The sequence below is a fragment of the Solanum pennellii genome, chromosome 7 (assembly GCF_001406875.1).
Source record: "Solanum pennellii chromosome 7, SPENNV200".
Lineage (NCBI taxonomy): Eukaryota > Viridiplantae > Streptophyta > Magnoliopsida > Solanales > Solanaceae > Solanum > Solanum pennellii.
Window position 1 is genome coordinate 76,764,692 of NC_028643.1, and position 23,594 is coordinate 76,788,285.

Genomic DNA, 23,594 nt, shown 5'->3' on the forward strand with positions numbered 1-23,594 from the left:
GGGGTGGGGGTGGGGACTGGTTTGGTTTTCTACTTTTAAATTGTGGGGTCTTCACGCATTAATATGATAAGTTGAGACCTTTAAGTGCAATTATTATTCCTCATTTACCATACTGAGCAACTTATTACCCCCACCATTCTTTTAAAAAAAGTCATTAATTATGAGTTTTAATTACACCAATTAAAGCATATGTGGGTTCCACCCCCCTTAAACCCAATTGCTTCATATTTCCTTTTTTATTAATTTTCATTTTTATGATAATCTGATATTCGATATTCATATTCACTGATCTTAATTAATTTAAATTTATTTCATGTACTTCATTTATTTATTTTTACTTTTTAAATAGATTTTCATGTTTACCTGCACTTTTGACATATAAAAAAGGGACGATTATTTTTTTCTATAATTTACCCTTGATAGTAAGGTAAGGGTTTGAAAAATACCCCAACTTTAATCGAATTTGTTGTTGCGATATTAAACTTTCATGAGGATCTATTACCTCCCTAAACTATTTAATAGTGTATTTTCTATCCCTGAACTATTTAGTAGTGTCATTTTAAAGGTACATATGTGCTCCCGTGGACATATTACTTTTTATAATTTTGCATTATTTTTTATGTCCGTAGGCAAATATATATGTTTAAAATACGGTATTAAATAGTCTAGGGAGGTAATAGGTCCTCAACAAAGTTTAGTATAGTAACAGTAAATTCGACCAAAGTTGAGATATTTTTAAGACTCTTATCCCTTGATATTAAATTTTTCAGATTCTTATCCCTTGATTTTAAATATTGAACATCACTTAACAGGGTAGTATAGTAATAGGTGTGCCAAATCAAACAACGACGAGTAAAAATTTATGAATGAAGTAGTAAAATTCAGTAGTCAATAGAAATGATCATATATTTATCAGAACATCTTATAGTGAGATAAGATATTATACTAGTTAGGAACAGAGTGACAATCTTTTTATATGGACCCGAATAATCTTCTCATTTTGAACAGTATTATATATGTATTGGTTATTAATGTAATTGTGAATTCTTCACTAGATTTGTGAAAATATAATCAGAGACAAATATAAAATATTAATTATCGAAACAATTATTATCTTGTGGATGTGAGTTTTTAAAGTTTAAAAACAAAAGAAAATATTACTATTTTCTAAAAAAAACATTTTAGTTGATTTTCTTTTGTTAATGCATAACTTTTATTAGCGTGGTCCATATTAAGAGTTGTTCAACATATGCATGCCTTATATTGATATATTACCTCTGTTCGAATTTGTTTGTCATGTTATATTTATCAAAAGTTAATTTAATTAATTTTTAAAGGTAAATTAGATTACATTAATTTGATATTTTAAATAAAAAAATTTAGATATTTTAAAACTATATGAAAAGTACGATAAATTACAATTTTTTGCATATTAATATGATTAAAAAATATATCTTAAATATTAGTCAAAGTTTCTATAGTTTGACTTTAAAAATAGAAATTATGACAAATAATATCGGACGGAGGAAGAAATATATGTTGATGGATTTCATGCAATCTTGTAATTAATTCAACTCAGTTTTTTCTAAAAATAATTGTAACGAGTTATTATGATGATATAAGAAAGTTTTATTAAAAGGTGTTTTTAGGAAAACAATTTAATTTGGGAATTTAAGAAAGTATTTAATGTTGAGTAAGGCAAGTCCAAATATAGTTTAGTTAAACTAAATTAGTGGCCCTATTTTAGCTTTTATAATATGGTCAAGGATTGATTCTTTAATTTATTATTTTATCCTTGATTATTATTAGCATGAAAGGGAATTAATTGATATTGATTTAAGTCAATGCAGAAGAAATAAAACAAATAAAACATATATATTCCTACTATGGCATCATATGAAAGAAAAATGTATTCGTAACTGATATTTATATCAAATTAATAATAATTATAAATAAAGTGAGATCTCTTAACTATCTGTAATTAATGAGTAATAAAATGTTACAATGTATTTATTTACGTAATAAAAAAATCAGATGTGGGTTAACTAATAAGGTTTTATTATCCGAGGATATACTATTTTCTTCCTTACCTACTCCTTAAAAATCATAAATAAAAAGGACGATTATATTAATTTACTTTGAAGATATTTATTTTTTTAAAATTTTACAAAACTTAATTACATTTTCAAAAAGAATTAATGCAAGTGTAAAATAAAAAAATAAAATAATTTTGTCTTATTTTTGTAAATTAACAAATAATTTAAAATAACTATTTTTAATTATGTAAACAACTAATATAGAAAGAAGTAAATATTATTTTTGTTTGGTCATCAGTTTCAATTGTGAAGAGAGAACATTACTTACATATTCAAATCAACTTAATAATTTTTCTTTTAAATCTTATATTCATATTAAGAAAATTTACTAAATTACATGTATAAATATTTAATTTTAAAATTAGATATAAATTTATCATACGTAAACTCAAAATTCAGATTCTACCTCTCATAATAAATTTGGTATACGAATAAACTCTTGTATTATCACCATACGACATTACTAACTATACTTTTGGATTTCAATATCGAAGTATTTTTTTTCCAAATTAAATATTAGTATTTAAATAGCAAAGGAGAAGATATGGTTGAGGTGAATGAAGACTAGAAGCAGCGATCTTAATTGTGATGTAGTGATGAAACTGTTTTATTTTTAATCAGAAGTTTTGAGTTTTAACTATGAATATGAAGAAAATTCATTTGGAAGAGCCAATCCTTTGAAAGAGCCCTATGATGCGTGGTTTAAATTTAATCAGAGCTTTCATATAAATTGTAATACCGAACGAGAAATAATAATTATAAAAAAAGTAGAAGCACATGATTACATACTAAGATATTTAACAATGAATAGTAGTAATAATTCATGCATGAAATTAATGGTTGTGCCTTGTTTTGACCAGACAATGCAACGGGTGAGTAGGACCAGCCCACATCAAGGGGCTTTAGTTCTATCTGTGTTTTTTGGTCCTACTAGGAATGGACATAAAATTGACAAAATAATCCAATTAATTTTTAGAAAAAAATATATTTAGTAATTGATTTTAATGTGCGAAAATTAAAGTGTTACAAAAAATGTCTCGAAGGTAAAGGATATAAATAGTCATTTTTAGAATTATCATAAGATTTTCAAGGTTTGATTACCTATAAGTCAAACATCAGAGTTTTGATTTCGAATATGGATATAGAGTTTCAAATTTGAGTGTGAATTTAAATAACCAGAGGTTAACTTCAAAGGAAATTACTCCATAATAAGTTGATAAAAACAAAACTTAAATGGGAAAGTCTTAGTAACTCGGTTCAATGACTACTTAAATTTTCGTGAAGATACAATTTTCCATTGTGACTCTCACAATCTCCTCCGTATTTCCCTTTTTCCTACCCCCATTTTTTAGAAAAATAAAAGAAGAAAAACAAAATTAAATTTTGTAATTTATGAGTTGTTGTGTCACATAAAAAACATTAGACTTCAATTGATAGTATATCAACCAAGAAATAAAGTGTAGTTAATGAATTAAAGACAAATAGGTTGAACTTCAAACATTTACATATGAAATTAGGCTTAATTAGCTTTCAACTTTATGACATTTGGATCAAAAGCGATAAAAGACCGTCAAATCTAATTTTAAACTAACATCTGAAGTTTGAATTGTAATATAATATTCAAAAGTGATGAAGATCGTTAAATCTAATTTTAAACTCAAACATCTGAAGTTTGAACTGTAATACAATATGTCAATCTCATATATATAGGTTTGTAGTTAGACTCGAAAAATCAAACTTTAGACTCAAAATTTTCAACTTTAATCTCGTAAATTTGAATTTTTAATTTCGAGATAGCTTTAAAATTCTTAAAAATTTGGGCTATTTGTGCACTTGCCCCCTTAGCTTAGTTGATTTCAGCCCAAAATTTAATGGGCCAAAGCCCATAAAGATTGATATCTGAAGCCCAAATCCCTTTGTTCCAAAATCTGGTAATCCTAGACTTCTCACAGTCGTGCCGTCTTCCGCCGTCTGCCACCGTATACCGCCGTATACCGCCGCCTACCTCACCGTCGTCATTTTTCAAACGCCATCCATGGGAAGCATCAGTGCTTTGCATTATCTGAAACCAACAAGAACTGCCAATGGTACTTCCTTGTTCAATTTCAGTAAAAATCGCATTTCCCAATTACCAGTGGCTTTTCGAAGCTACACCGTGAAATCGAGTGCTCTAGAACCTCCAGATGTTCCACGTTTGGCTGAAACTGCTCGAATTTCACTCAATCCACAAGAAATTGAAGAATTCGCTCCCAAAATTAGACAAGTTATAGATTGGTTTGGACAACTTCAAGCTGTTGATTTACAGAGTATTGAGCCAGCGATTAGAGCAGATACTGAAGGAGATAATTTGCGTGGAGACGTACCTGAGAAGTTTGATAATAGAGAAGAACTGATTTCTGCTGTGCCAAGCTTTGAGGACCCTTACATCAAAGTTCCCAAAGTCCTCAATAAGGAGTGACGTTGTTTAGGTACTTTTCATTTCATCACTCCATTTTTCTTTCCAAGATGTATTTTGATGCAATGTATAATTGTTTCGATCAGCTTGCATGCAACTCGATTAATTATGAGCTAATTTGAAAAAACCCGATCGAATTGTGCTATTGAAACTTCTTAACTTAGCAAAGTATTTCAGATATGGTCGTAAATTGGATTTACCTACATCGATTTGCTGTACTCGAGTCCAGTGGAGGGTCTTTAGAAAGAACTTTTCTACCTTGTGCGCGTACTGCATTATACTTTCTCCAGACTCTGCTGAATATGTTATTCTTATTGTTATCGTGATTAGAATTTTGATATTTTATTTAGTTGTTAGTAGGCATTGCTTATGTATGGGGGTAAGAATTCACGAATAGCTATTTTCAAGTGATCATCCATACATTAACACTTGAAATATTAAAAATTCAAGCTAATGCATGAGATATCGTTGATCATTGTTTAAGGCTTTGCATCTCAGTTTGGTCATTTAAAGTCTCAAGAAGAAAAGGCGGGGGCGTATTGAGCAGTTCCTTGATGCTCCTCTGAATCTTGACAAAATGAAAGTATTATGGTTTCAATTGACATCTCCACAACTGCAAAGAAGAGAGTTGTCGCGACGTATCCAAGACACCATCACTCCTGCATTAGAAATAGGATTCAACCTTAGAGATACAAAAGAAAAGTTAGTCTCGAAGAGGTTTCATTATCCAGCTTCGAAACTCATAGTGGATGATTTATGCGCGCTCTTTTATCCTTCTCCATTAATACCAGAGAGACTTCACTGATCATGATTTTAACTCTTGTCATGTTGTATGTTGTACACCTCTAGTAAGGGGATCATTATCATGGGTCGGAAAGAGTCGTGTCCTAAGAAGTGTTCACTGATACAATTATCTCCCCATCTCTGAAGGTTAACTAGTTATTTTAGAGCTGGTTTGGCCTAGCGGTTTAAAACTGCTTATTGGCCAACCATCTCAAATTTCCAAAAAGGTGTTTCTTTCTCCCAAAAAGTGATTTGGGCTTCCAAACCGCTTGGCCAAACTGGCTCTTAGATGTCCTCCCGTTCAAAGTTGATCTTGAAGACCCAAAACTCCCGGAGTTGGGGAAGTGTTATTTTCTTGCTGGTAAGCATTCAATTTTGGTAATCCTACAACTGTCAGTTGAATAAGCAGTTACACATTGTTCCGCGATTGCTAGAGCTTGAAAGTATCCTATCCTCACAGTTATCAATCTAAGTTGTCAGGCTACAGAACCTCATGCATGAATCTTTTCAAGTTAATCATGTTCCTCATAAGTTATCAAGCTACAACAACTTGTGCACGTCCTTTAAGTCAAAACAGTGTCCATATTCATGGAAACACACTCATTTGAATCTCTTAACCATCAGCACTTGTACTCATCAAGTGATTTTTTCGAGCAGTTCTACTCAATGATACTATTGTGTAAGTTATATAGGTCTTCACTCTCTTTATAGCTCTCTATGTTGCCTCATTTGAAGTGGTAATAGAAACTCCTCAATTATCTGTGCTATTTGTTAGTTCTTAGTTCTGTGAAATTGATAGTTTACATCTGCTTAAATGGAAAATCCCATCCAAAAGAAATAGACTACAACTAGTTAGACAGATCAGGTGATTCAAGAAGTCCATATCAAAGCAGGAGAGTAGCCAAACTCAGTACTTGACTGGAGAACCACTATCACTTTCCAATCATACAATTTTACTATAGTTGTTGCCTGGTTTAGTCCCGTTTAGTTACTTTTTACATTGCCAGGAGGCTGTTGGAGCGTTATGTCCAACATATCCTCCCTTCATCTGTACTGTTCCATGCTCATTAGCGCAATGTCCAACATTCACACTGTTTCATGACCATTAGTGTAATGTCAACACCCTCTCTTCATCTGTACAGTTCCATGCTCATTTTGGTAATGAAATCGAGTCTACTTACCAGACTGATACACACAGAGCTTTCCAAAGGAGAATAACATTGCCATTGACATTCACCTTCCCAATCCAAAGAATGTTACTGATAAATGTGATCAATTGGAATCTCAGAAGACTTTGAACAGCCCTTTCCAGTTATCGCTATATCTGCAAAGCATCACAAGCACTATCATCTTGAAATTTGAAGCCATTAGAGATGGGAGAGGAGAGAATGTTCAAGAATTAACATAAATCAATTCGATTACAATTTTACGAGTTGAATTTAGTACTGGTAGTTTTGTTTTTCTTTCTCTGCTTATATGAATATAGTCCATATTATAACAAAAGCAAAATTCTCTTCAAAATAGTGGTAGACTTGACTACTTTTTTCCATTTCATGTTTGGATAAAAAAACTTCATTGCTTCATTCTTATTTGTAGTTTGACTTTTTTTATTTAGTAATTAATGGATATTATAGTTTCCTTGTGTTGAAGATTAAAGGATATGGAACATGTTGAACAACGTGGTACAATCAACGTGTATAACTGTTAAATGTTAGAGTTAAGAGTCATAGCACTGGGCTACTAAAAGTCGACTAGACTGCTATAATTAGAGTTTTACTACAATATAAAATAATTTACAAGAGTAGTGGTCGACATGGCAGTCTAGTCGATTTTTAGTAGCCCAGTCCTAGTGTGACTCAAATTCTATTTACTTTGTTCAACATATTTCATATCTTCAACACGTTGTATCGTGTGATTGTGTTAGAAATGCAACAATTTATCAATAAATAAAATTTTGTTATTTCCTTCTACAATGACATAATAATAGAAGTAAACGTTTTTCCAAATCATCCAAGTTTTCATTACAATTTCACACTATTCAATTTTAAAGCAACCAATTAATTTTTGTTATAGATATTACCTATAGAGAAAAAATTGTGGATATTTATAGATTTCCCTTTTTAGGAAAATTTGACGGCAATTAAAGACACGACAAAAGATAACACCATTAAATAGTGCATTGGAGTTTGTGCCCGTTCGAATTGAATTATTTTAGGTGTTTTTAAGTGTTTGAATAAAATTAAAAAATGCTTATTAAAGTTAAAACGGAAAAGGGTCTAAAATATCCTTAAAATATTGAAAATGGTACAAAATTACCATTCATCCACTTATTGGCTCCAAAATGCCCTTTTCATCCACCTATTGGCTCCAAAATACCCTTGTCATCCACCTCTGAGTTCAAAATTGACCACTTATATAATGATTTTAAATTTAAACTATTTAAATATTTTTAAATACTTGATGTTCAACTATTGATTATAATTTAATTTATTTGTATTATTTATAAATCAACTCATTACCACCCATTACTAACTAAACCCCACCCAATTAATAATCCAACTATAATATCAAAATCGTCATAAACACTACTAAAACACGATGAAATTATAGATTCATGAAAATGACATCCAAAATTATTCGAGTCCGAATCGAAGCCCCAATTAAATTTATGTTGAGCCGCTTATTTAGGAGGACACTTTCAATTTGATTCTCTTTCAAGAATTAGAAACTTTTGATTAAAGGTAAACAAGTAATACATCGGGAATTAATTCATGCACTTTTTAAAAATATAATACTATAAGTATTTATGATTTGTTTTAAAACCTTTAATATATTATTTTGAAAAAAAATTACCTATGAAGTAACATCACATAATTGAGACGTAAGAATAATTAAGATGAACATAGTTAGATTTGTAAGTTTATCGTTATTTAGACACTTGAATGTGTGATAATTTAATTCTATAGATATTTTCGTCTCAAATTTTTAAAAACACTCAATTGGTAGTAGCTTTTCTGTTGTTGCATTAATAATGTGACGGTTTTTTTTTAATTTGGAGGGTTTAATTAGTAGTGCGTGGGTAGTGGATTGAATTATAAATTATACTTATAAGTTAAATTATAACAAATAGTTGAGCGCCACGTATTTAAAAAAATATTTAAATAGTTTAAATATAAAACCGTTAAATAAGTGGTCAATTTTGAACCAAATGGTGGATGACAAGGGTATTTTGGACCCAATAGGTGGGTGGGAAGTATTTTGGAGCCAATAGGTGGATGGAGGGTAATCTTGTACTATTTTCAAAATTTGAGGATATTTTAGACCCTTTTCCGAAGTTAAAATAACAAAAATAAATCAAAAGCTAATCCAAACAGGTCTTAATTTCCTTGTCGATAATTACACATGCAAATCAACAACTCTTATAACAAATGATAGCTCTATTTATCACCTTCTCTCTCCGTCCTCAATTACTTGTCTACTTTTAAATTGACTCATATATTAAAAAAAAATGAATAATTAACATAATGAATTTACTATTTTACCTATATTAATTAAGAATTAGATGAATTAAAAATTCAAGATTTTAAATAATTTCACTTTTTTTCAAAATAATTAATTGATGAAATATCTCCTTGTCCCCGATATTCCCAATTAGGAAATAAGACTAACTTAATATCTCAAACATTTTCTTCTAATCAATCCGCCATTTAAAATGATAAACATCTTACAAACTTACCAACACTTAATAACTTTGATAAACTAAATCAATTTATTAATTATGATTAAATATATCAATAAAACAAAAATATATATCACTCTATTAGCAAACCTTTCTTAAATATAAATTACTTATATAAAACATAAAGAAAAAATAAAAATAAAAAATAAAAGGAATATCCTTATAATCCATATGATTTAATTTAATCATAGTAGTAGACAAATAATATTATTACACTTCTTCATCAAATTTAGCAATAAATTAATTAAAGACAAAGGGAACAAAATACTAAAAAAAAAAAAAAAGCCGAGTCGTATAGAGAGAGAATTATAAAATCAGACCCCCAAATAGGAAACTTTTTTCCGGTAATTCGAACGGAAAAGCGAAATTCAAGACCTATTTTGGATTCTTACAGCTCTCAGAAAAATTTGCTGTCCGATTCAGGTAAATCGTTAAACCTCTTTTATTTCTCCGTTTTTGAATTGATCTATTCTGCTGGAACTTGTCCAGATTTGAATTCTGTACTGCATTATTCATGGTGAATTTTTTTGAATTTTTTTTTGAATTTTTTGGTTAGTTAATTATTCCGTTGTGTTTTGAGATCAATTTGATGTTTTTTTTGGAAGCATTGTTTAATTTGGAGTTGGACTTAGTTTGTGATTTTTTTTTTGGTTATAGTATAGGTGTATAGTGAATTGGATTTTGATTGATTTGGCAATCTATAGAATTGGATTTGGATTTGTTGTGTTAGAAGAAGGATATTTATACTGATTCAGTACGTCAACATTGGGGATCTCGGATTGATGAAGAGGTGAGACAGTGATTAGGAGTTGTTACCTTGGAGGAGGAATTTTTAAGTTGTGAAGGCCTGAAGAGTCGGGGAGTACAGTGAATGAAAGGGTTTTTAGAAGGAAGAAAGAGATGATTGTTGCTGTTATTTTGTGGTTTGAGGAACAATGACTGGGTGGTCATTGGGCCTTCGTACAGTAAGCGATGGGTCTTTGCAGCAATTGGCACAGAATGGAGTTCTGTACTCTCACAGTAATTCGTTTGTCTCGCGTAAAGGTTCAAAGATATCACTCTCTACTTACAGAGAGAAGGAAAAGTTTCTTCCCTCTATTTTCAGGTTTTTGGTGCGAAAACAGGTTGGAATGCTGATTTTAGCTGCGATTGCACTTTTGGCTTTTCTTACAGCATTTTGGATGGTTAATAAAGGTCCGTTTCCTGAAAGTCCTTTTGGTTTCTTTGTTGTCTGGAATAGGGATCTATTTAAGTTTTAAACTTTAGTAGCTTTATTTCTTCTGATGGGTTGCGAGGAGTGCATGCTCTAATACCTTTTATTAATAGGACCTAATGCATATTGTGGATAGGTGAAGGGAACGACCAACTAAAATGAAAATGTTGGTTTTAACACACCTGAACAAGATACATAGGATGCAGCCCACTGAAAAATGAATTAGAGTCAAAAGTTTGAGTAATTACAATTTGCAAGGAATAGAATGAAGTCTGTCATTTTCTAGACTGTATAATGAGAGCAATGGACTTTTGCTCTACGTTGGCTTCTGGTGTTGTAACGTCTAATGTATTGAATTGAAGTGTGTTAAATTTTTTTCTTGATCTCCAGCTCTATTGGTGTAACCTAATATCATCATGAAATTTAGGACTCCCTCCTGTCCAGTTTGTTTGTTGGGTTTGACTTGACACGGAGTTTAAAAAAGTCAAGAAGCTTGTGGTCTTAAATTTAAAATATTCGTACTGTCCCGAAATGTCATTTGATCTTGTGGTCTTAAAGATGCCAGGTGGAGAGTTGAAATTAAATAGTTGCCAAAAGAGGAAAGAGACATGCTTTTTGAAACCGACTAAAAAGGAAAGTAAAACAAACAAATTGAAACAGGGAGTAAAATAATAAAACAAATATGGAAAGACAGATATTCTAGTTCGTACAAATTATCTAGTTAAATTAGCACGTCTTCTCTGTAAGGGTCCTATTTGGAAGTTATAAGCTAAAAGTTCTACATCTGTTAATGGGAATAATGATTTGATAATAAAGAAAAACTTTGATAGTTTTTTTTTCTCTGAGGGTGGCTTTGCAGCAAAAGGAGTAGTTATTTATCCCCTGTTGAGCTGTGAAATCAGAAATGCACTTAATTTGTCTCACTACTGCAATCATAGATTTACAGTGAATTGTTTGTTCACTCTTACTTTGTCTTTCTTCTTTTGGAGCATCATTGGAGTATCGATCTATTTCATGTCCAACAAAGAGAAAAAAAGAAGGCATGGTAGTGTCGTGCTAGCCTTATTTCTTCGTGAGAAGTGGCAAAACCATCATCACTTGTATACTGCATTTTATTTAGTATTGAACTTACTTTTGTAATTTGTTATGAGATGGATTTGCTGATTTTCTTACAAGAGTTTTGCGATTATCAGAGGACGCATCAAGGAGTTCTGAATTGGACTTCAAGGAGTGGTTTGAAAACAGCACATACCATCTATCTGCATTATTGCCTGGGAAGGTTATGGTATGCGGTGAGCATAATGCCCAGCTTCCTCCACCCCATGCTTTGTCTATGATACAGACTAAAGATTCCACTGCTTTTCCCAATCCTTGTCGAAATTTTGCATTTCCTCCTCCTCCACCTGGTGATAGGAGGCGAATTGGGCCTCGACGTAAGTGTAAAATCACTTGTTTCCAACCCTATCTTATTTCTTAGCTTTACAATATTGTATTATATCCTTTGCTTTGATCAGCACTTCACATAATGTGTAATCTGGGTTGTGCTCTCTTTCATTTTCATTCAGCATGTCCTGTATGCTACGTTCCTGTGGAGCAAGCAATAGCGCGTATGCCTAGAGTCCCGTCAGTGTCACCCGGGCTTCAGCATTTAACTTATTTCCACGAGCAAATTCCCATGAAGACTGAACCTCATAGGGGTTCTGCATTTGGTGGGTACCCTTCTTTGGCGGAGAGGAATGCTTCGTTTGACATAAAAGAGTCAATGACTGTGCATTGTGGGTAAGTGCACTTGTCATCTTGACACAGTCACTTGTCTTATTGTTGTTGGCTTTAGTTTTTTGTCCTCCTTCCAGAGTATTTGCTCTCTGTCTCATCCCTAATATATTTGGGTCAGATTTGTCCAAGGTTGTAGACCTGGTGATAGAACAGGGTTTGACATCGACGCGGCGGATCTAAAGGAGATGGAGCAATTCCATGATGTCATTGTGGCATCAGCCATATTTGGTACTCTATAGCTATGCTCCATAGTTTCATCTTTTTATTTTTAATTAATAATCTAGGAGTATAAGGTGAAAGAGGATTAGAAAATGTAGCCAAGCTAGAAGTGGCTAGTATCAAAACCACAATCATCTATCTACAGCACTGTGAAACTTATAAGCATAAAGAAAATGCAGATATCCCTTACCTATATCTACATAAATGCTCTACAGGAAATTATGACGTGATTCAACAGCCAAAGAACTGGGGTAAAACTACACGAGAAAAAGTTCCCTTTTATATGTTTGTTGATGAAGAAACAGAAGCATCCTTGAAGAACTCTAGCCTCTTGGATAGCAGAAATAGGGTTGGTTTATGGAGGATTATTCTTGTTCGCAATGTGCCTTATTCTGATGCGAGACGCAATGGGAAGGTTTGTTCTTATAGTTTCTTTTAAATCCCCCCATCTCAATCATGGTTTCTGTCAAATTTTAAACCTGATCTCTAATCTGCTTTCTACCATGCTTGGAATAAGCTGAGGGTCTTTTTCGGGAACAACCTCCCTACCTCACAAAGGTAGGGTAAGGCCTGCATACATCCTACTCTCCCCAGACCCCAGCTATGAGATTACACTGGGTTTGTTGTTGTTTCTCTAATCTTCTTTCTTCTTAGGGGTTGACTAGTTGAGGTTACGCGAGTGCTTAATGTGGCATCTGGGTATGAAAAGACACTAAATTCTAAGCATGCTGTATGTAGGAAACAAAAAAAAAACAAAGAAAAGAAAAGCAATGAACTTGGGTATCATATATTTCTTTTGCCTTTTACTAAGATTAAGTATCTATTATGGGACTTTGTAGTATAGCACCACAATCACTGTTAAGTTAGTCTTTTACACCTCTGCCTGGAAATGATTGTCAGCAGATTGAGGGACTTTCTTTTGGTTGAGGCCATGCTGCCAAAGTAATTTAAACTTCTTTTTTAGATAATCGTGAAATCTCTGAGGGCTAGAGGCACATGGTTCGAAACTCGGTGGGAAATTGGAACCATCACTCTACCCTTCTCCACTTAAATACCAAGCTTTTTGTACAGAAGGGTTTAAACCCGTTACATGTGCCTAAACGACACATCAGTCACTGCACTCTTACCACTAGACCTTAGCCCTATGGCAACGTAACTGTCTAACTTTATCTTCACATATGGTGATGAGAACAAACCTACAAGAGTTAGAAAAAAAAAAAGAAGAGAGAACAAACCTACATGCCAAGAGTTAATATAATATATGCAATGTCTTTACCTTTTCTTTTTTTTTTTTGCCTTTTTGGGTGTAGAGGTTCTGTTATCATTCATCTGTCATCAATTTGAATTGACTTCATTATATTTTTCTTTCATGGCATATAATTACAGTAACTCTTTCATATGTGAAGTGTGGATTAGAAGTAGAACATATGAATATGGATTTGGTTGAAAGAGATTTATCTGTGGCAGGTACCTAAGCTCCTACTGCATAGGCTCTTTCCTAATGTCCGCTATTCTATTTGGATAGATGGAAAGCTTCAGCTCATTGTGGATCCCTACCAGATTCTCGAGAGGTACATTTGGTTTTACTGACTCTTGTGTCCTTGTATGCCGGTTGGAATACCTTGTGCTTGGAGAGATTCTACTATTAAGTTCTAGCAATGGCTTATTATTGGTAATAAGGGAAAACGGTTTTTAATAATGGCTAGCTACTGTACATGTTTCTTATTTGGTAATAGATCTAATTCATTTTCGTTTAAGCTTCCCAATAATAGTTTTCATCTTATATGCACATCACTTTTTCCTATTCACATGATAGTGCTAGTGCTAAGCTGTTAGCTATGGGGTGAAGCTGATATTTCCAGGGTTATGACTGGGGGTTGGAGCTGATGAAGTCTGCATCATCTAAAAACCAGATTGTTGTTGCTGATTTTTTTTCATTTCCTGGATTTTATATGCAAACTCAAAGTGTTTTTATCATTGATGAGGTTGATTTTCCAAAGGTGAAAAAGGAAAAGATGCATACTTAGAAAAAATAATATACATACTTGTATCTTCTCATTTTAGGTATTGATCAAATGATTGTAGTAGTGAAAGTATTGAGCAATGAACGGTCAATGCCATAATGGTACCCATCTTTTATTTGTGGGTTGCACCTTGAATGTGCTTTGTGCATACCATTTTGTAAGAATTTATTAGGCAGGATAGTGCAGCCCTAGGGTTTTCCTATGATGCCACCCCTAGACAATGACCAATGAGTTATTGAGGATTACCTTGACAGGCGCAACAGTTTGGTAGTTTATTTTCATCTTTTTTCCCTGTTGCGGTATAATTTCTCTTCAACATGGCGTTTTAGTAGCGTGTACGGCAGCCGAATAAATGATTCATTCTCTTGTTGGCTTGTACCTTCTAGTTGCGATATCTCACCTCTACTATAACTTTATGATTTTCTTCTTTCCTATTCCTTTATGTCAGATTCTTGTGGCGCCATAATGCTACTTTTGCTATTTCAAGACATTATAGACGTTTTGACGTCTTTGAAGAAGCTGAAGCTAATAAAGCTGCAGGGAAGTATGATAATGTATCCATTGACCACCAAATTGATTTCTACAAGAAAGAAGGTTTAACTGCATATTCAGAGGCTAAGCTTCCTATTACCAGTGGTGAGTCCACACTTACACCTTGTCTTCATTTTGACCACTCGCTCTCAAAATTTACTTAGCTCATTAAACATTCTGCAGATGTTCCCGAAGGATGTGTTATTATAAAGGAGCATATTCCCATCACAAATCTGTTCACCTGTCTGTGGTTCAATGAAGTTGACCGTTTTACCTCTAGGGACCAACTGAGCTTTTCCACTGTCAGGGACAAATTGATGGCAAAAGTTAGCTGGAACGTCAACATGTTTTTGGATTGTGAGAGGCGAAATTTCGTGATACAGGTATCCATCCACAAGGGAAAATCCCCCCCTTAAGTTGGATACAATGTTTTATGGTTAAGCTTAGTTATTTGCCTTAATTTTTGCTGTTCAGTACATACAATACTTTCGCATAGTAAAAGAGAGCGTATACCAAATCTATGCAGGCATACCACAGAGATTTACTGGAGCAAAGGGCTCACATGACAGTTGTGAGAAGTCGTGCACATCCTCCACCGGCTTTGGTTCGTGATAGTTCTTCTAGTAAACCTCCAGTAAGGAGACCTCCAAAGCGCGGAAAAGGTGAAAGGAAGTCTAACTCAAGGCGACATCGTAAAGGTGGGTCTGGGAGTAAGGGAAGCAGTACTACATTTTGATTTTCTTGCCTTTCATTTTTTGGGAAGCAAAAAGAGAAGAATCTATTTATACAAACCTGTTTTTGTTCCTCACTATTGAACAAAAAGGTTAGGACAATTTTGATAGGTACTTGTCCGATGTGAGAAGAAAGAAATTAGTTTTTGCTTTTGAGGTTGTGAATATCAATTCAATTAACATTGTAGATATCACTAATTTTTAAATAATAGGTTGGTCATTTCTTGTTTTGTAGATTTTATATCTATAACTTTCTCTTTTAGTTAAATCACTGCCCTTTTTTCTGACTTTGTCTACTGAACCCTCGTTTTCACTGCTATTAGAATTTATAGACGGAAAACATATGCATATAAATAACTATATACATTGTAGCAGAATTTAGTGTTACCTCTAGCCATGATGATCAAGTGCAGGATAGTAATGTTGTAAACTTTTTTCTTTATGGTTTTTACTCGGTGTTTGATATTTATATTGAAGCTCGATTAAATTTGAATTCGCACCGAAATTCTAGTAATGTTGTAAACTTAGAACACCAAATGGAGAAAAGAATATGTGGTAGTGTACAAAACTTGTTCTTGAAAAAGTTTTGCTATGATGGAAACACATGCTTTTTTGATAACCAGTAGAATAATATAAATAATTATCACTAAATAATGTAAATAAATAAATTATATGATTTAATTAATATTCTATAAATTAAAAAAACAGTTAGTAATATATGCGCCACACTTTTGGTCAAACAAATTTTCTACTATTTCGACTTTCATGACTATAAATGACCTTATATAAATGTTAAAAATGTGTGTGTTAATATATACTTTGATTCCATTGAAGTACAAACAACTAAATAACCAAGGCGAGACAAATTTACATAAAAAAATGTTAATATTCACATTTTTTTTCCATTTTGACACAAACTTTTTTCTCTACAGTCGCTTTATATCTCTTATACACTCAAAGGGACGTGATGGGAAGGAAGCAGTCCTAGCCTTTCTCTGGCCGATCATTCCGCTGGCGTCTCACATTCACACAACTCCCGTTTGACTATCGCTCGAGATGTAATTATAGATAGGTTAGTAATAGTGGGTCGTTGGTTCCACCTCTACAATATGTTGTTGTTGTTGCCATATTCCATATGTCACTTAGTCATCTCTGTCTCATTGTTGGTCAACAACTCCGATAGAAAAAAAGGACTTCATTTAGTCACTTAGTTATCTCTGTCTCATTGCGGGTAGACACCTTCGGAAGAAACAGAGGACTTCATTTAGTGACTCGGCGATCACACTCTAAACAATCAGACTAAGGTAAAATTAAAAGATAAGTTTTATCCTCAATTAATTTCTTAATTCTTTTAATCGGGTGGGCGCCGAGAAGTAAAACGTAAAAATCAAATTACATTAGCGTAACTCACAAGTCACATTCTAGACTTATTTAAAAATCATAATTTATAAACCACATCCGAGAAAGTAAGATTTACAAGCACGCAACGCAATTTACACATCACGTTTCAACGCCACCATAAATTGTGTAATAACACAAAGAGTAGGGGTGGGGGTGTCTATTTGGAAACTTAGGGGTTGTTTTGTCATTTCATATAAACTCGAGGCCAATAAAAGCAGCCATTAATGTCAAACGTAGCAAGGAATTTGTCCACATAAACCTTTCATAAACCCTCTCTTCTCCGAGAAGAAGAAGAAAAAAACGAACTAAAAGGTACGTAAAAATTATGAATTTTCAGTTTATTTTGCCGATTACAACTGCTCTTACATGGTGTTTTTCAATCAATTATCTCTTGTTACACGCTTAAATCCTTGATTTTTTTTATTTGCATCGTCGCTTTGGATATTAGGGTTAGAAACAATTTTTTAGATGCTTATTTGAGCTTCACAAGTTAAAGGATTACTGTAATGAAATCTTCTTACTGATTTTTATACTTATTATATGATGTACTGTGGGTCAATTGCTCTATATTTCTGTATTGTCAGTGTCAGTTTGTGTTTGTGTATGTGTAGTCTGTGGCGGATCCAGGATCTTCAGCGAGTGATTCGAAAAATTGAAAAAATGTAGTGCTTGATAATTTTAACTAGGAAACTCGAGGTGAATTTTGAACGCTCTCAGTTACTAAGTCAAGTTGATCTTATGTTTAGGAGGTTCAAAATCTATATATGTACATAACTTTTTTGTTTAAATACCTTATATATAACGTGTGATTTTTGTGTCCTCTGTATGTAGTTGTATGTCACTTGTTAGAAGTGTAAAGTTCTTTAGATAGAATAGAACGCGTACTATTTGTATTTATTAGGATTTCACTTGATAAAGGCATCTAGACTGCATCCAGCAGACCTGGATGGACATTACATCTTGTGATAAGAAGTAGCGTATCCAATGGAAGGTCTCTTATATTGTCGAAGGAATTAGCATTAGTCCTACTTTTGTTTGCTGTGATTTACACGAAGTAATGGAAAGAGGAGAGTAGAAAGATTAGAAGATATTAATCCGCAGACAGAGATAAGTGTATAAGTCTTTTATTTTAAAGATGTTAACTGGGAAACGGTGCCAAATAAGGAGGGGTAGAAAGAAGATATTATGTCAATGAGAGTGTTGTATATTGAAATTGCTTGGAACTTTTAGAGCGTGCGTTGATACGTAGACAGTTTCTTTACTTATAGTAGCTGGAATAGCTCGTGAATAAGGACAAAATACGAAGAAGAGGGGTGGTACTTTAGAATACAAAAGAGTAAGATTTATTACTACTGGTGGAGGTAACATAGGATGTGTTTTTCCTTTTGAAGGATGAGTAGAATGCAGTAAGATGCGGCAAAGGTATTGTAGATTCTAAAGCTTTCCCTTCGTGAGAAGTAAAAAGAGAAGAAAATTTACAGAAGATGGTAAAATTCTTGTAAGGGCTTTGTATTCTCCTCTCTTACATGTTCTCTTCTTATGGATGGTACCTTGGTGGTTAGGTATTTTAATTGGATTTCATAGCACTTTTTCTGTCTCAATTCATCGTGCATCATTAGAAGTTCGATCATTTTGAAGTGTTACAATGGGAAGTTTAATTTGAATTATAATTGGTGGGCAACATTTTTGGTAGGGGAGCATATTTGATTGACAAAGTTATATAGTTTGTAGGTTATCATCAGTACTTTAGATAGTGACCATTTTTTACTGCATTGCTGGAAATGAAAGAGGCTGAACAAGAAGTCCTTGGAAACTTTGGAACGTTATACCACACGTCATCTGGTGGACTGTTGGCTGGAAAGGAACAGTAGAATTTTTCGAGGCTAAAGACGTAGATAATTGGCCTTCAACAGAGATGTATTGTTTTACTCTCTTTTTTGGTGCAACTTCTCTGTTGCAAATAATGTACATGCATTGTTAGGCACGACAGAGGAGTTGCATAATCTGTAATTTCTTTTCGTTGCCTCAGTACAAGTTTACCATCTGAAATATTCTTCATTACTTGTATTAAAATAAAAAAAGAAGATAGGCACCTTTGTTGTAATTGTTGTCTTGCATCTTTTGCCTTCTGTTGGCTGATTTATGAGTAATGCTAATCTGATAGCCATCATCAATCCTTTGTTTCCCAACTCTTTGCAGCCTTCTTTGAGAATGGGTGGTGCTTCATCGCAACTGGGGGATGGACTATCAAAAGAGAACACTTCAACAACCACATCTTTGTCTCAACTTCCAAAAGATGAAAAGTCAGCCCCCGCTACAGTCCCTGCAGATTCAAAGCCAAAGAAGAAGATCTGTTGTGCTTGTCCAGAGACTAAGAAGGTGAGAGATGAATGCATTGTTGAACACGGTGAATCAGCTTGTGAGAAATGGATCGAAGCTCATCTTAAATGCCTTCGAGCTGAAGGCTTCAACGTCTGAAACTGGTTACAGAACTAATTCTCTAAAAAAAGAAGAAAGCTAATATACTTATGTAGAATGTCCAATACATGTTGTCATTACGAAAATTTATTAGCTATTTCTTACTGATCAAATATACAAAAACATTGTTTTTACATATTCAGAATAAACAGGGCATAGTTTTTTTTTAGAAACAAATTGCTTTCGTTTTTATATCTTTCATGTTGTATAACAGTCTTTCGCTTTTACTGTTTTACTTGTATCTCTTGTTATCTCTGTCATATTTGTCCTACGAATATTTGTTCAATTTTGTGTGTTTAGTTATATTTATCTTTGTTATTAGCTATATTCATTTCTTAAAACATTAAATTTATTATTTTTGATATGCAAATATATATTAAAATTAAATATTCACCGGCAGCTTAAAATTATTTTATAAGTTTATTAATCCTTCTTTTTTAATAACTCTCTAGAACCCTCCAAAACCCTAGAGCTCTTAAACCCTTATAAAACCCTTTTCGTTTTCAGTGAAGCTAAACAATTTTAGCAACCATGGCTGCTGTATCTAGGCTTCAAAGCTTAACCAACAAAACTTCACTCCAAAATCTCATTCACCGTCATCTCCTCCGTCCCGGAGCTACCACCGCCGCCGCCTCTGTAGACTCATCTAACATTTCCCCTCAATTTCAACCAAAGTCGATTCTGACTGGGCATTTCTCTGATAGTAAAAAGTTGAGTGTGTCAAATGCGGATGAATTTCTTCTGAATTGGAACTTTCCCATTGGTATCTGCTCCGGTTTGCCTGTTTTTGATTTGTCTTTGATGGAGCTTCGTGGAAGCCGATCGACTAGTAGCATAAGACGTCCTAATCTGGAAGAAGATGTCGAAGACGATTCTGATGATGAAGATGATTTTGACGATTCTGATGATGATGAATCGAAGAGATTTGATGATGTGTATGGAAGCGATGATGATTCTGATGAGGATGACGATGACTATGGTCGTCGTGGTGGTTCCCGTGGCGGCGGTCGTAGTGGTGGTTCCCGTGGCGGCGGCGCTTATACAGCTTGAAATTTGGACCAAGTCCAATTTGCACTTTTTTCGTTTCTTATATGCTAATAGTATCAGTTTATTTTTGCTTCGCTGATCAATGAAATTGTTTGGTTCGTTCTCTTTTCCAAATGTTTACATTTTCAATTTGCATTATTTGCTTTCCTTTTTAGTTTCAATATTCCATGCAAATAAGTTTAACATAACATTTATACATTCTTGTAATTTTTACTCTATAACTCTGTGCCAAATTAAGATCAGAGATATCAGATTCGAGCCATCTTGGATTTAGAGTTCTCTTTGTTTGGATAGAGTTGTCTTTGTTTGGATACGGAGTTGCAATGATATTACTACTATCGCGTCATTATTTGTACCGGTTCTAACTTATATAACTTGATTTATATTTAGCAGTTATAATTAGGCTTAAATATTTCACATTTAATAAGACCTTTATAGCCATTTAAATACAATATCTACTCCTATTTGTTTTAACACCTCCTATTCAATTGAACATGGAGCGAGGCATAACTAGATTTGCCATATTTTTTTCAACTCTCCATTCTCTTTAGTTCGTCATGGTCTAGCTCTTCAAAATCATGGATCCTAAATGGCCTAGCTGTAGGAGCTACAATGGCTGCCATTGTCCGGTCCGGCAGGTTTCCTGATTGCAGGGAACATGGGAACAGGCTAAACTTGCTGCTACATTGGATCACGTTGGTACGTCTCCATTTCACCAAACTTGACTACTTTTTGTAACCACAACCACAACCCCCGACAAAGGAAAAATAGGTGGTGTAGTGATCACAGGTGCGGATATGTTTGCATTGCTAACACTTGTGGCAACACATGATGAAAAGATAGCTCAGTGCTGTCAAGGTTTTGCTGCTGAAGTAATAATGAGCTCTGAATCATGTAGAAATGGTAAACATAACATCCTTCCTGAATATATGCTCAATCGAAATAGCTACCTCATATGGTAATGGCTTATCGTACTCATACTGACTCAAACTTCACATTTTTAGATGTGTATTTCTGTATATTACTCTGTTAATGTTAGTAAGTTGGTTAAATGTTGTTAGAGAGAGGGATAGGATTACACTAACGCTGTGCTCACTCAAAGTAATATAAAATGTAATTGCAGTCGCTTTTCAGTAAAGAGTGGATAAACAAATTAATGGTAGAACACAGTGTTCTTGACAAAGTGAAGATATAAACATTTCAGACCCTGTATCAACTATTAATATTGAGTAACATAGATTGATCGGGGAGATCTCGGGAGGTTAATATAAAACTGCATTAGTCTAGTTTAAATTATTTGACTTGGTACAGTGTGATTCTTAAAAGTCTAATCCAGTGGTATTTCTTATCTACCGTGTGATAAACCTGATCACTTTTGTGCAAACTTCAGGTCTTGTTTGACTGATGAACAATTGTCTTCTTCTTATTTCATATCAAGAGCTATAATTCCAAGTTCCTGAAAATTTACCCAGAATTGGAACCTACACCATTACAACTTGAAGAAGACCTTGAACAGTTGAAAGGTCCTTGAGAATGGATACAAGATGAAGGTACTAAATATGCAAGCTTGACTTATCCGTTTACTCGTTCCGATTAATTTCAGTGTTTTTATATAGTTTATGGATCTAATCCTGTATGCAGGTGATAAAAGTTGACAATGAAACTCACGGTGTTGACACCCCGGAAGATGTAGACAAGATAAAGCAGTTCACGTGGGAGAGAAAGAAACTTGTCTTAAAGCAGAGTAAGATTCTATTAGATGACTTAGTGTTGTCTAGAGCGACGTTCAGCTTTCTGGAACCATCTCAATTGGAATTAGTGCACCATTGATATTTCTGAATTATATATCGAAGATGAAAGAACTTAGAAATAGGAAACAGTGTGCTACATGTATTTTTTTTCTTAGAGAAATATCAATATTATTATGTACAATCATAATTAGCTTGTGAAATACCTCCAAAACAAGTTAGCAACTATATCTGATTCAGAATGCAGATTGGGAAACTAACCACCGACAGGCGACAACCAAGCAACAACCGTCTCCGGCAGCTGCAGCAACCAATCAGCGGGCAGCAGGTGTTGGTACTACTGCTTCAGTGATCAACTGAACCTCCGTCTTGAACAGAAGAAACGAGAACGATTCAAGTGAAAAATACACAAATCCACCAGGTGAATGAGTCACAAACGATCCAAAACTCTTCCCTACCACACAGTGCCATGCCGGTCCATACATCGAATCAAACTCCTAAAAATCCACAAAAGTTTCACCGGCCTCAAATTTTCAAATTCGAACTCAAATTTGAAACTAGATTGGAAGAATCAATCTCACCTTTTTGAGGGAGCGAGCGAGGAGGGAGGGATTAGGACGGTGATTCACAGGTTGGAGGAGGAGAGTTCTGGCGTGACGAAGGGCGTGTGCTTGCATGGCAAAAGGCATATCTGCTGATCTGAGCCGTATGTTAAAGCTGATAGCAAGAGCTGCAAGCTTCACTTCTTCTTCTGCCGACATAGACTTGCTAATGCCATTTTCATTGTTGTTATTAGGCTTCTGGCGCCGTGAAAGAGAAGAAGAAGATGAATGCATGGGCATTTTCCAGGAGTTATTGCTGCTAAGCTACTGTTTCCAATATTGATTTGGGCTGAATTTGTCTCTTATTCATAAAAACGTGAGTTGAAACTTTTGACCATTCAGAGAAAAGAGACTGACCCAACCACAGGGCCAGTGCTGGTACGTTTGAACTTCCATTTGACCTACTACCTGAATATGCTAATATTTTTCGTACCTCGATAATATTACTTATGCAAGATTTAATACCCGCAGAAAAGTATTAATTAGTGCCGTTGTTAAAGGTGTGGAAATGGTGATATACTTATATTAGGGAGAATAATAATGGGCATGTTGGGTGGGAGGTTCTAAGTTCTAAGTCTTTGTGCTAATAGTACTCTGACTACACGAGGATGGTGTGGGAGATTGATTCCTAAAGGTTGTGCTTCCCAATGGATTCACACTTTTTGTCTCCTTTTCTACCAACTCCAATAACACTTTCTTTTCTTTATCTATGTTTTTTCTCGTTTTGTTTTCTCCAAGTAATATTTATTTT

At 33.9% G+C, this 23,594-nt stretch overlaps 5 protein-coding genes across 9 annotated transcripts; 4 read left to right on the top strand and 1 right to left on the bottom strand.

Moving 5' to 3' along the window:
• The first annotated feature begins 4,001 nt into the window (after positions 1-4,001).
• Positions 4,002-4,823, top strand: LOC107024193 (glutamyl-tRNA(Gln) amidotransferase subunit C, chloroplastic/mitochondrial). The gene has a single exon (XM_015225112.2). It carries the CDS (start codon positions 4,132-4,134, stop codon positions 4,552-4,554), a length of 423 nt encoding a protein of 140 aa, XP_015080598.1. The 5' UTR covers positions 4,002-4,131; the 3' UTR covers positions 4,555-4,823.
• A 4,512-nt stretch (positions 4,824-9,335) lies between these two features.
• Positions 9,336-15,808, top strand: LOC107023974. Of its 2 annotated transcripts, none has more exons than XM_015224832.2 (10): positions 9,336-9,496; positions 9,731-10,267; positions 11,480-11,719; positions 11,852-12,065; positions 12,181-12,290; positions 12,497-12,696; positions 13,749-13,852; positions 14,754-14,941; positions 15,020-15,219; positions 15,363-15,808. In XM_015224832.2, exons 2-10 carry the CDS (start codon positions 10,009-10,011, stop codon positions 15,570-15,572), a joined length of 1,725 nt encoding a protein of 574 aa, XP_015080318.1. In that variant the 5' UTR covers positions 9,336-9,496; positions 9,731-10,008; the 3' UTR covers positions 15,573-15,808. The 2 variants fall into 2 exon arrangements, with proteins under 2 accessions (XP_015080318.1, XP_015080319.1); XM_015224833.2 differs by having other exon boundaries at positions 9,338-9,496; positions 9,736-10,267.
• A 1,335-nt stretch (positions 15,809-17,143) lies between these two features.
• LOC107024590 (cytochrome c oxidase copper chaperone 2-like) lies at positions 17,144-19,706 on the top strand. 4 transcript variants are annotated; one of them, XM_027918726.1, is made up of 3 exons: positions 17,200-17,280; positions 18,693-18,885; positions 19,168-19,706. In XM_027918726.1, the coding sequence occupies exon 3, from the start codon at positions 19,180-19,182 to the stop codon at positions 19,444-19,446; it is 267 nt and encodes an 88-aa protein (XP_027774527.1). In that variant the 5' UTR covers positions 17,200-17,280; positions 18,693-18,885; positions 19,168-19,179; the 3' UTR covers positions 19,447-19,706. The 4 variants fall into 4 exon arrangements, with proteins under 4 accessions (XP_027774525.1, XP_027774527.1, XP_015081062.1 ...); XM_015225576.2 differs by lacking the exon at positions 18,693-18,885 and adding an exon at positions 18,360-18,455 and having other exon boundaries at positions 17,214-17,280; XM_027918725.1 differs by lacking the exon at positions 18,693-18,885 and adding an exon at positions 18,360-18,466 and having other exon boundaries at positions 17,216-17,280.
• Positions 19,707-19,878: 172 nt separating this feature from the next.
• On the top strand, positions 19,879-20,631 carry LOC107024631 (PH domain-containing protein YHR131C-like). The gene has a single exon (XM_015225621.2). The coding sequence runs from the start codon at positions 19,978-19,980 to the stop codon at positions 20,494-20,496; it is 519 nt and encodes a 172-aa protein (XP_015081107.1). The 5' UTR covers positions 19,879-19,977; the 3' UTR covers positions 20,497-20,631.
• A 1,694-nt stretch (positions 20,632-22,325) lies between these two features.
• LOC107025467 (dynein light chain 1, cytoplasmic-like) lies at positions 22,326-23,112 on the bottom strand. Its single transcript, XM_015226254.2, has 2 exons — positions 22,823-23,112; positions 22,326-22,738 (listed from the first exon to the last, which is right to left on the bottom strand). Exons 1-2 carry the CDS (start codon positions 23,081-23,083, stop codon positions 22,556-22,558), a joined length of 444 nt encoding a protein of 147 aa, XP_015081740.1. The 5' UTR covers positions 23,084-23,112; the 3' UTR covers positions 22,326-22,555.
• Between the last annotated feature and the right edge of the window lie 482 nt (positions 23,113-23,594).

What these genes read in the sequence shown, in the direction of transcription:
- LOC107024193 (XM_015225112.2), top strand. Translation starts at nt 4,132, where the DNA reads ATGGGAAGCATCAGTGCTTTGCATTATCTGAAACCAACAAGAACTGCC.
- LOC107023974 (XM_015224832.2), top strand. Translation starts at nt 10,009, where the DNA reads ATGACTGGGTGGTCATTGGGCCTTCGTACAGTAAGCGATGGGTCTTTG. An exon ending in TCAATGACTGTGCATTGTGG is followed by an intron (nt 12,066 to 12,180) that starts GTAAGTGCACTT and finishes TATTTGGGTCAG; the next exon opens with ATTTGTCCAAGGTTGTAGAC. An exon ending in TAAGCTTCCTATTACCAGTG is followed by an intron (nt 14,942 to 15,019) that starts GTGAGTCCACAC and finishes AACATTCTGCAG; the next exon opens with ATGTTCCCGAAGGATGTGTT.
- LOC107024631 (XM_015225621.2), top strand. Translation starts at nt 19,978, where the DNA reads ATGGCTGCTGTATCTAGGCTTCAAAGCTTAACCAACAAAACTTCACTC.
- LOC107025467 (XM_015226254.2), bottom strand. Translation starts at nt 23,083, where the DNA reads ATGCCCATGCATTCATCTTCTTCTTCTCTTTCACGGCGCCAGAAGCCT. An exon ending in TCGCTCGCTCCCTCAAAAAG is followed by an intron (nt 22,739 to 22,822) that starts GTGAGATTGATT and finishes GTGGATTTTTAG; the next exon opens with GAGTTTGATTCGATGTATGG.